This window comes from Vipera ursinii (genome assembly GCF_947247035.1).
Source record: "Vipera ursinii genome assembly, chromosome: 3".
Taxonomy (NCBI): domain Eukaryota; kingdom Metazoa; phylum Chordata; class Lepidosauria; order Squamata; family Viperidae; genus Vipera; species Vipera ursinii.
In genome coordinates, this window is record NC_139516.1 from 114,816,134 (window position 1) to 114,828,914 (window position 12,781).

The 12,781-nt window shown below is 38.7% G+C and overlaps 1 protein-coding gene across 1 annotated transcript in view; it reads left to right on the top strand.

The window, feature by feature from the left end:
* Positions 1-4,707: 4,707 nt before the first annotated feature.
* Positions 4,708-12,781, top strand: part of RXRG (retinoid X receptor gamma) — a gene marked incomplete at both ends in the record, with an annotated part of 43,989 nt that continues 35,915 nt past the window's right edge. The window contains 2 exons of the mRNA XM_083357558.1: positions 4,708-4,804; positions 11,290-11,528. Coding sequence (XP_083213684.1) covers positions 4,708-4,804; positions 11,290-11,528 — 336 coding nt within the window. The remainder of the gene's footprint in view (positions 4,805-11,289; positions 11,529-12,781) is intronic.

The window sequence follows — 12,781 nt, forward strand, 5'->3', positions numbered from 1 at the left end:
GTTTTCATTTATCTGAGTCTGGTCATTAGTTTCTTCCTTTAGATTGCCAATGTTTGTGTCAGCATTCTCTAGTTTTCCTTCTATTTTCTGGGTTGCTGGTTCCTTCTCTGTAGTTGTTTTCTGAGTTTGTAGATTTAAATTAGAAAATTGTCCTTTTATCTCCTTTGTGTTACTATTAACCTGCTCACAAGCTAAAGTAATTGTTTTTTGTATTAATTTCAACATGGAAAGAATTTCTTTCTGTGTTTCATCAGTATTTTCTTGGTGATATGGCAAGTTAAGGTTACTGGGAACAGATGTTAAAAGATGGTGTTTTACTATTTAATGCTTAGTATGAAACATCCATTTTTTTTAAATAAGTAGCTTTTATAGATTTATCCAACCAATTATCTGTTCTTGAATCTCCCCCAAGCAGATATAAGTAAAATTCAATTTTTTCTGTCCAGTAAGAAATATATCCTTTCTGTCCAGGGAGAAAAAAGAACCACTGAAGATTGTTTAACAATCAAGATTTATAATCCAAAGAATTCTATATGTTTCTTCTACAAAAATAAATAAATCCACAATACAGTTCTGAAAGTCAGTATTTATGTTCAAACTTCAGTCAGGCCAAATTCAGAACGTTTATCATCTCTGTCACACAGATAAGCAGCCCCCAAACCTGTTTCTTTTTTCTCAACTGTAATTCTCAATAATAAAAGCTTCCAAAGCCAACCAAAGTCTTAACTAGTTCTGGGCTTCAAGCCACGTTTCTTTTAGGCATAAATAAATTGTAGTGCCATAATTCACCACTAGATGTCATCAATGACACTTTCCAGTTTTTAGATCCAAAACTTATGTTGTAAACTTTTCAAGTCTTTTTCTTAAAAAAAAGGTCTTAAAAACACTTTTAGTCCCCAAATTTTCAAGCTGTATGTATATATTAATTTCAGATAAGTCTTCTAGGTTTTGCCAGTATCCCCAAGTAATTAATTCCTGGCTTTTCTTTTCTGAGGGAATGGGGCAGAAATTCCCTTTCCCTCTTTCATCGGGGGAGTGCTTTGGGCAGATTTTCAGGAAAAAGTCTTAAAATCATAAAGAAAGGATCAGGTCTCACCCAGTTTCATCCACATTGCTGTAAAGTTGGTTGGTAGTGCTTGTTGACTTCTATTGTCAGCAGCTTTGGACTGGCTACATGAATGCAGCCAGTCTTTCCACCGCCGGTTTGGAGGACTTCCTCAGATCAAACAGGAGGTCTGCCGCTACCACCACCCCATGATCAACGAGAGTCCCCTCCTTACTTGCTGCCTCTACGGGGCAACTTTTGACCCTTTGCAGGGTCCCCCAGGAGGGAGAAACCATACATGAAAGACAGAGCCCCGTTGTCAGGGCCCACTTCAAAACCTCATCCTAAGAAAGCAGAACTTGTGGAAGCAGGTTCTTCCAAAAGGAACTTTTATTAGGAGAAGCTGATAGAAGGCATAATAGACAGGATCTGAGGGTTTCCCCACTCAGATCAATAGGTTAAAGGAGTCCCAAGCAAACCCCACCCCAATAGTTCATCCAGTCAGTTCGAATGGGCCAATTCCCCAGGTGTTAAATCCGTTGTGGGAAAATGCTGATAGCACCAGTCCGTCTCAGGGTTATAGCGGTGTTTGTTGGGTCTTCACACCTTCCCTTCCGCACAGGAGATAAGCCAGATGCCCGGAGGCACATTCTTTCCTCCCTTCTTTCTAGTTGACATCAAGGGAGGACAATTCAAAGAGTGTGTATGCAGAGACAGGGAAAGAGTTACATTGTAGCGATATAGAAAACAAAGAAGCAACCTGCAGTGTCTTCCCCCTTCCCTTCCAGGAGTATGACAGAACCCAGAGGAATAGAAAGAATGAAGTTTAGAATCAGAATTAGAAAGAGCCCCTTAGAAATATGGGTTCTGACACCCATCTTCCTGCATCTACATTGCCACTCCAACATACTTTTGATGGTCTGTGCTTCTGTGTTTTTTACTGAAGTTTTCTTGTTTAATTACTAAGAAATAATGGCTGAATAGGGCAGATGATATTTATGTTTGTTTGTTTGTTGTTTAAATCCCACCTTCATTATTTTTGTAAATGTAATATATAAGTAAAATCCCTATATATTAGTGATAGGAAGAGATAATCCTCAAATATAGTAATAGATTCTGTAGCAGAAGGGATGAGCACACAAAATGTGAGGGTAGAGGTCTTAAATATCCCCTCAGAAGCCACCAAGGTCTTCATAGCTATGCCTCCTAATTTTGGTGGCAGCTAGGTAATTCCAGCTGTCATCACCTATTTTCCAGAGTGCACTTCACCTGGTTCTATTGCCCTAACCATGTAAGAGAAACAAGATTCATTGTTTCCTGTGCTATCTTCCTGGAAATTAAAAAGTAAAAAAAATGAATAAATAATGTTTATAGTGTAGTGTCCTAGCTATGCAGCTGGAGATTCTCCCTTCCTTAGGAGATAATTCAGTCACATAGGAAATGATCACAATCAAATGTTTTTAAAAGGTAAAATAAAAATATAAAACTTCTTTTTAAATTTTGTTATTTCAGGTATAATATTTAATGTTAGTAATGATAAAGGCATTCCAATCAGGGTCAGCAGCTTTAAAAAAAATTACAAAATAAAATGCTGTACTTCGGGGAAATCATAAGCTGGTGCTGGTTTGCTACAAATATCTAAATTGCAGGCAGAGTCTTTGTACAAAACAGACTGAAGAAGGTTCAAAACATAATTATAGATCCTAAGATCCTTGTAGAGAAGACAGTAGGTCTTTTTTAACATAGTTGAGGTTTGTTTGACTTAAAATCCATTTTTCTATTTGAATATATAAATAGAATCAGATTTAACCTAGCACCACACAGGAAAAAAAAGATAGAATAGACCAGTGGTGGCGAACCTATGGCATGCGTGCCAGAGGCGGCACTCAGAGCCCTCTCTGTGGGCACGCATGCCATTGCCCCAGCCTCGCCTCTCTCTGTGGCCCCCTCACCAGTAGCCCCCCTGGAGGAGAGTCACCCCCGAGTGCATCCAACACAGAGTAGCACAGCCAAGGACATGGCAGCCGGGCAGCAGGGACAAGACTCCGCCCTCATGCCCCATCACGCGCAGTTGATGCTGCAGGCATATGGGCAGAGGGTGTGGCCACCATGGTGCTGTTGGACCACCTGGGTGATCTGCGGTGGGCTTTGGAGGTGGTAAGTGGCCCTGCAGGTGGGCAGGGTGGGAACAGAGTGGGGGCGGGATGGAGCGGAGTAGGGGCAGGATGGGCGGAGGCGATTTTGGGGCACTCAGTCTCTAAAAGGTTTGCCATCACTGGAATAGACATTTCTTCCTTGACTTGGTTATCTATTTCTTCAAAGGTAAGGCTAGCTGAATCATAGGGCAGGAAGGGATTTTGGAGGCTTTCCAGTCCAGTCCAGGAGAATTTATATTATCTCAAATGTTTGAAATCATCAATATATTAGTTTACCAATATCAATAACATCAATAATAACATTATTGATATTGATTTAAAAAGTGAACCTAAAAACCCTGGACACAAAACACAAAACACAAAACACTTCTATTGGGCAGCAGAAGTATGACAATAGCAAAGGCATCAGTTTGTACTGTGTGGGAGGAGGCAATTGTAAACCAATCTTGTGATTTACCAAAGAAACCACATGGATGGACAAGGTAAAGTGATTGGTGATACAGTGCCATGTGTTAGGCTCCTCAGGTTGGATGGCACTCAACATGTTTTGCAACTTCTAGGTTAAGGTAAAGTGGAAGAAGACACCAACCAGTTTGCATGATATGGTCTTGAACATATATTCACCATTTTCAAGGAGAACACCAGGAATCACTTTAAAGTCCTAAAGTGATTTTAGTGGCAATGGGCGCACTGTTAAGAAATAAGGCTGGGGACAAATCACCCTTAAGAAGGTCTATCTCAGTGACTACTAAGAATCAATGCCAACTTGAAGGTACCTAATTAATCAACGAATTCAACAGATCTGACACTTCTAAGTATGCGGATGCAAACTGCAATGGAAAGGGTTTGCTTGTTAATTGCAGTTCTGTTTTGTTATTAGACAAGAGAACCCCATCTATCAAACGATGGCAATGTCAAAATAAAGTCACCATCTTACATTTAAAAAGCTCCTTATAAGATAATATTATTAGATATTATCCAATTTGTATCTCAACAAGACCAGCACAGAAATACCCATATTTAACTTTAGCTATATGTCATTTTTATTACTCCACACAGCACTGACCTTTTTCAAAAATGAACACATTGAATAATATCCAACCCAGTTTTATTCCCCCAGCTTTTGATTTGTGAGTTATATCAGTAGCGTGATACACTCATTGGTGTACACTGATGAATTCAGCTACCAGGATATCATAAAGCAAGAATCCAGCTCCCTTTGAGGGAGATTTTAAGTTTGCTACAAGCAGAGAGAAGGAGGGAGGGAGGGAAAAGCAGCTCCAACTGTTTCTAACCAGCCATCCAACAGCTGCTGTTGCTGTCTTGTGGTTAAGCCGGATTTGCTTGCACGTAATTTCTTCTCCACTTGAGGAGGCTGCTCTACCCTGGAATTGGTGGAAACTGCTGTCTGGGTCACTTTTGATCAGGAAAGGAGAACATTTTAAGGATTTTTGAAGCTGGAGGCACTCTTGCTGTTCCAGTGAGGTGATGGATTGAAGATTAAAAATGTACGGGGATCATCCACATTGCATGAAGTTTCACACAGACTTTGTGAGTAAGTACGTCATGAACAATTCTGGATTTCAGGTTGTCAACACAAAGAGTGAGTTAGGAGCTTGTGTACAGATGAACACTAGGTGGGAGGATGGGGACAGGCACTGGATTTATGTTCATCTTGAGGGAAAGAAAATGAAGTTCCTACGCCTACCTAGCTCAGGGGTTCCAAACCAGGGGTGCTTGCATCCCCTGGGGGTGCAAGACAATATTCCAGGGGGTGCGAAAACTCGGCTTTTCAAAATTATAGTGTATATGCATAATTTATTGCCGTTGTTTTGAACTTTTGCAAAGGGTGCGCGAATATATCAGAGCGTTCTAGGGGTGCGGGGTATAGAAAAGGTTGAGAGCTGCTGATCTAGCTACTTTCTCATTGGGAAGATGCTCCTTCATCATTATATTAATGGAACTCAAGAGATCAATGGGCTTTTTTTTAAAAAAAATGCATGACACTTCTTTTTAGTTAGTTCATTGTGAGTTTATTTTTTTAAATTTCAGTTGAATTATGATTCATCATGAGTTTAAAATCTTACAGAAATTCTGTCAAATAGTCAGAAATGCATAAATAAAAGCCATTGCTTGATTATATTTCCTGTCATCCAAACACTTGTATGCCTGTTTTCAGCATTAATAGTTGATCAGTGATAAATTGGTGCCTCATATTTTATAGGATGCACCCTTCTCTACTTCTCTCTCTCAGATACATAAACATCAGAATAAGAGATTTTAATTACATCTGGATGGGTTTCATTCACTTTAATGGGTTAGTATTCAATCTTATGAGCTTGAAGTAGGGTAGCCACATAGTGGTATTAGCTCCTCAGTAAATTTACCATGACAGGATAATGGGCTCCATGAGTATGTAACTTGCTTGCCTCAAAAAAACATTCGATTTAACCTTAGTATACATATAAGAGATGGAAATTAACACACACACTATTGGACTGAGATATCAAAGATCTGCATTTACATATCTCTACCCAAAATTGTGGGTCTTGGACTGTGCTCTCCACTATGTCTCTCCCCACTTCTTCCTCAAAAATGGAAGACGCATTGACAACATGCAGTTAACAGGGACCAAAAAAATGACATTGTCACTTCTTATCTTAATTTTATGAGGGTCAAGTATGGGGATAGCTAGATTGGTGGCAGATCTGCATATTTCATAACATGTAATTGATTCTTAAGTAGCTATCTTGACTCAGTCTTATCCATCTTCAGATTATAAACCTGAAATATAATAAAGGAGTGCTAATTACCATTTGTCATTTTCCACATTACAAAGTTACATAAAATTACACCACTACTATTTTTCAGTAGTAACATCGGGAGCTATGTGGGACAAAGCATGGTTTTTGAAACAGTTGTAGTAAAAACTATAATGAGTAGCTGGTGGTTAGGAGGAGCAGTTTCACCTGATAACTTCTGCAAGAAATTGACTCAGACTGATATGGTGCTAATCACAATAAATAATCTAATTAGAGAGTGGTGTATTTAAAAAGGATTATTATTGGTGTTTAAATCTAAGAGGCAGAAGCTATCTACCACTTTGGGGTCCTTCCCCATCCCTTCTAATTTTGGTTACTTCAGTTGCTGCAATTAGTCTTGGTCTATATATTTAAACATAGCTCCCATTTTTCCCATTGTGTGCCTTGACCTTCATTGCTAGAACTTGGGAGTTCATTTTTCCATTTTCAGCTATGAGTGTAATATTATCAGAATAGTGCATCTTATCGGTATTTTTCCTCCAGTTTTAAAACCATATTATCTTCTTTCATTTAAAGTAAAGGTAAAGGTGCACATGCATGCTAGTTGTTTCCGACTCTAGGGGCCGGTGCTCATCTCCATTTCAAAGCCGAAGAGCCAGCACTTGTCCGAGGACATCTCTGTGGTCATGTGGCTGGCATGACTAGACACCAAAGGCGAGGGGGTTGCAAGTGGCTGATGGGTTGCGGGCCCGGAACTATGGGCATGGGAACTTGTGGGTGCCAGGCAAAATTGCTAAAATCTCCGGTGACTCTAGATGGTGGGTGAGTCGTTCGCCACCATATTGATCAGTGGTTCCTAGAACAGCCACAAAGCGAGGACCTCGTTGCAGGTCCACTCCTAGAGCCAGAAACTGGCAGCCAAGTGGGACAATTCACATGCTCTGAGGACCCTAGCAGTTAGAGCAATAGGGAGGTGGTCGTAGATGGGCAAAGCCCGGGAGTGCAACATGGGCCCCCTGACAGGGAGAGTCAACCTGAACAATACAGCCGCTGTGCTAACTCTGCTCCAACAAAGGACTTTGGTTTGGGCCAACCTGAAATGGCCGGCCAGAGGGACTCGAGTCAGCCAGACTCTCATGGACTCAAGAGTCCTGGTCTACCCAGCCCGGCGGGCAAGCTGGTAGACCGGAAATTGCCTGGAACCCCCAGGCGATCTACGAGGGTTCGTAAACCTCCAGCTTATTTACAGGATTTTGTCCTTAAATAATTGTGCTGTAATGTTGTGTGATTACTGTAATTGCTACCTGCTCAGGAAAGTTTCTGTATTAGTGAATACACTTGAACAATACCGTATTTATGCATATTGCTATTTTGTACTTTTGCAAACCCTGAAATTGCTGTATTTTATTTCTTCTACTTGTGTTATTATAATGTGTGTACATTCTAGGGGGGAGGGGTGTAATGTATTGGGCCTTGTTTTGCTGAGTGTACCATGTGGGTTTTGAATGCTGGAGGGTTGCTTAAGCAAGGAGCTGGCTAACACTCCCAGCTCCTCAGACAGCCCGTCTCCAAAGTTGCCATTGGCTGCTAGGGTGGCAATAGGTTGCTTTAAACCTATTGGCTGCCACCTAGAGGCCAGGGTATAAATAGCTGCATTTGCAGCCCTGTTTCTTAGTTCAGTTCCTGCAAACAAATAATGTTCCTGACTGAACTCACTCGCCTCTTCTCTTCACTCAAGCAACGAACCCAGTACACAACACCCACCTTGCAGTAATTAGCATATATAAACTGTCTCAGAATATATTGAAAATATACTGTACATATGGCTTAGTAATGTTTATCTTTACAGTAGATGTAATGTTTTTCTAGCAGTGAAGGTGCTATTGTTGCATTTCTATCACTGCATTCAAATTCTACATTTAATCATGGAATCAGTCAAGTTTCTCAGTATTCTCCCCTACTTTTGCAATGCCATTAATATTATGATACTTATTTGAAATTACTGAAACTAATCATGTAGACTGGATCATTATAAAATAAGTCTCAGTGTTCATTTTCTTAATAATTAAATCTTGCAATATGAACAAGTTATTAACTCTCCACTGAGTGATTTTCTTAGAATTTTCTTTCATAAAGGTAAATATTTAATAAAAAAGCAAGTGAGGAGAAAACTAGTTTTTCTACATTTCTCCTGAACCTTATTTATTATTGCATGACCTCTTATAAATTGTTTGTTTTGCTTACGTCAACTAGACATACTTATGCAGAGTGAAAGTCCTGTCCCTTCCATAGACTTAGCTGGACAATAAGAATCTACTCAGAAATTCATATGAAATAATTAACATTGTAACACAGTGTAAAGTTTGGGGACTACCACTTGGTCTTTTTAATCTACTAAAATCTTGATTTTAATCCTTGGTTTTTTTATTGGATCATATGTACTTGATTATAGGAAGTCACTTAATATCTTAAGTGATGTATCATTCATTATGTATTGAAGTAATCTGAGAAAGAAAATTAAGTGTTGGTAAAATATTCAGTTCTTTCAAAACTAGTTTAATATTCTCCATCTGCAGATATCTATTGTTATACTTTTTCAATTTGGTAAATAGCTATTTTAAATAATTTTTTGTCAACTAAATTCCTAAGTATTTAACCTTTTTTAAAGAAACATTGAATCCTTTAACTAGATGCAGGTACTGTATTACATTTCTTCCTTTACAAATCCTATATCAGTATTTCAGTTTTTTATTGATTAATCCAATAACCTAGCACAAAGCCACACTATTCTGTTAATAGTACTAAGGAATTTTCATGTTGAGAAAATGTTAAGTACAGCATGGTCAGTGTGTAATTTCCATTTTATGTTGCTAATTTAGCTCCTGGGATTTTACTGAAGTGTGGTCATTGCCAGTGGTTCTATGGCCAGTAAAGCTAAAGAAGTGGAAAGCGAGATAATAATAATAATAATAATAATAATAATAATAATAATAATAATAATAATAATAATAATAATAATAATAAAGTTGGAAGGGATATTGGAGGTCATCTAGTCGAACCCACTGCTCAGGCAGGAAACCCTATACCATTTCAGACAAATGGCTGTCCAGTCTCTTCTTAAAAACTTCCAGCGTTGGAGCATTCACCACTTCTGGAGGCAGGTTGTTCCACTGGTTAATTGTTCTAACTGTCAGGAACTTTCTCCTTAGTTCTAGGTTGCTTCTCTCCTTCCATCTGTTACTTTGGAGAATAGCTTGACTCCCTCTTCTTTGTGGCAGCCCCTGAGATATTGGAACATTGCTATCATGTCACCCCTCGCCTTTCTCTTCATTAAACTAGACATACCCAATTCCACCAACTGTTCCCTATATGTTTTAGCCTCCAGTCCCCTAATCATCTTTGTTGCTCTTCTCTGTACTCTTTCTAGAGTCTCAACATCTTTTTTACATCGTGGTGACCAAAACTGGATGCAGTATTCCAAGTGTGGCCTCACCAAGGCATTGTAAAGTGGTATTAATACTCCACGTGATCTTGATTCTATCCCTCTGTTAATGCAATTTTAATTGGGGTTTTTAATAGTACAGGGTTGATTTAATATTTTTCAAATTGGGTTTTAACTTTTGTATGGTTGATTTTTAACTCCCTGTAAACCGCCCTGAGTCCTCAGGGAAAGGGCGGTATATAAATGCAATAAAATAAATAAATAAATAAATACAGCCTAACACTGTGTTGGCTTTTTTGGCAGCTGCAGCACACTGTTGACTCATATCTAAGTGATTGTCCACTAGTATAGGACATTGTTGTGATAAAGAGCCGTTTACAATTTCCTTTGCTTTTTATTTTTATAAATAATCTGTATCACATGAAAAAAGTAGTCCTGAAATTCATCTTTCTCAAAACCTCAAGCATAAAAAATCAATCCACATTTTTTTAAACAAAGCTTTAAGAAAGATCATAGTCATGATGTATTTTAATTTATGTTCTCAATAACATTCAAAATAATTTATGATGTTTATCATATATCTCTTTGGAACAACTCCAATCTGATTAGGATGTATAATTTTGGTTAAAAATAATTTATACTCTTTATGAGTATGTTATTCTAATTTATTATTGAAATATTTTAAAAAACATCAGGTAAGCTTGGCAGACACCAGTGAAAGGCATCTGCAGATACCCCATCCTAGAATTTTTTTTTTAATGAATTGCCCTGAATGCCTTTTAATTTGGGGACTCAAAGAGTTTAGATTTCTAAAACTACAGCCTATTTCCAACCAGCTTCTTTCTACATGATGTAATCTAAGAGGACTGGTTTCACTGAGCAAAATTATATTCAACTTTTAACTTGGCAAGACATTACTATGTAAATAATAGGAGTTTAGGTTGAGATATTAAAAATGGGTTGACCTAGAAGAAATGAATCCTAGATTGCATTCCAGCACAATGCCATGCTATTTATGAAGAGTTGCTTAGCATGGTAAATCAGTTGCCCTTACTGATAGACACCATTTTGTGAAGCATAATGCTCTCTGGCACACACTGTAATGGCAGACCTTAAAAACTGGTGGCCCAGATGATTCTGACTACTATTGCAGAGTGCTCTGGATGTCCTGTCAGCATCGAGTAGCAAGACAGAAGTGGCAAGGAAGAGACATTGATATTAATTCATTCCTTTCCTACACAAAAACAAAGATTGCCCTTCCATTGTGAGTAATGTTAGGGAAATCGTTGAGAGCAGCTGTTGAGATCTGGAAGCACTTCATACCCTACCTTACTCTCCATCTAGCAACATCTATTTTGAGACTTCCCAGCAACAGAAAGACAGCCTTGGACGATGGCTGGAAGAGAAAATTTAGTAATGGATTTTTCCCATCTGAAAGGAAAATCTGTGCTGTGTGGGGGCCAGAGGTTTAACACTTAAGAGTTTTTTAATGGAGAGACTTTTTCAGTTGTTCCAAATATTCTTGGTTATACTTTAGCATCTGTTATCACTAGCTTGAGTATTATAAGAGATTAGCCTTGTCTTCACAATGATTCCCTCTTCACAAATTACTTCACCACCATCAAGGAAGTTAAATATAAAAAATAAGATGGCTTCTGAATAGCAGCCATATTAGGTCTTCTTGGTCTTCAAGGCCTTCTTGCCTCTGTTTTAATATTGGTGAATAAACAAACACGGCAAAGGTGACAGAAGTCTCCAGTACCCTCTTTTTTCCTAAAGGAAATTAAACCCTGTATTTCTGCTCATGAACGTCTCCCTATTTAAGGAATGAGAAAATATGTGATATGGAAAATAGCCTCTTGTCTTCCCTCTTTCTTCTTTCAGGTTTCCCAGTTCATACCAGATCTGTACCTGGAAATGGGAACTCTGATACAAACAGCAAATTCAACCACCAGGAAACATCTCTTGGTGCATCAGAGACTCTGTCCTTCCCCATGAACTCCATAGGGTCTGGCAGTACAACAGGCTGTCTACTTAAGAAAAACGCACCCCCCGTTGTGCCCCATGCTGTTCCTTTGACTTCTCCACCAGACATGAGTTTTACTGTGCATATCAGCCCACAGGTAGGCACCAACTCTCATCATTTCTGTTTAGTTAGTATAATAAAATCAGCACTTCATTCGTATTTCATATCATAACATATTTCATAACATAATTTTAATCCCTGTGTGGAGTTCTTTCTATCTATGAGTTCTTTCCTTTTTTTAAAATAAAGATTTAGGTGTTCTTTTTTCTGCTTCCGATACAGAATGCTTATATTTCTACAGGTTACATCAATACAAAGTTATGCAGTCTGGACATGAAGAATAGCAATAGCAGTTAAAGAGGCTTTATAGGTTTATACTGGAACATAGGTTCTGTCTCTTTCGTACCCACTATTCACCAAGACTCTTAATTTTTAAAGGCTTTTCTTTCACAGGTGTTGAACAACAAAAAAATAACTAGGGATACAGATATTTTTCGGGATAGGGACCAATGGTTAAGGTCACAAGGTGTGACGCTCTCAATTATGCCAAATGGGTCTGTTTCCTGATGCTAACTGGCCATGGGGAACAATTTCTAGCTATACAGGTAGCCTTCAACTTATGAGCACAATTGAGCCCCAAATTTCTGTTGCTAATCAAGGCAGTTCTTTAGTGAGTTATACCCCATTTTATGACTTTTTTGCCTGCAGTTGTTAAGCAAATCTGGCTTCCTCACTGACTTTGCTTGTCGAAAGCTGGCTGGGAAGGTTACAAATGGTGAACACATCACCCCGAAACACATGCCAGTTACCAGTTGCCAAGCTCTTGAATTTTGATAATCTGACCAGTGGGGATGTGGCAATGGTTGTAAGTGTGAAAACCAATCATAAATCACTTTTTTCAGTGCCATTGTAAGTTCAAACAGTCACTAAATGAATGGTTGTAAGTTGAGGACTACCTGTATCAAATCTGAATACTTGAATACAACTAGAGAGGAAAAATTCAGGAATTGCACCTGGTTCAGCATATGCCACACTTTTGGCACTGAATATGAGGAGTTTGTGAATTCTTTATTATAACAGCTCATCTGTGAGCTGCTTTCTAAGTGGTTTTCTCAGTTGATTTACCTCCTTGTATGTTTGATGTATGAGAAACACATGGTTCTTAATTGTCCTGAAAAAGCAGATGAGAGCATGTATATACATTAAAAGAAACATTTAGAGGTGGGAAGTAACTTAGAAGTGTGTAAAGGTTCCCCCGCACATGCGTGCTAGTCCTTTCTGACTCTAGGGGCCGGTGCTCATCTCCGTTTCAAAGCCGAAGAGCCAGTGCTTGTCCGAGGACGTCTCCGT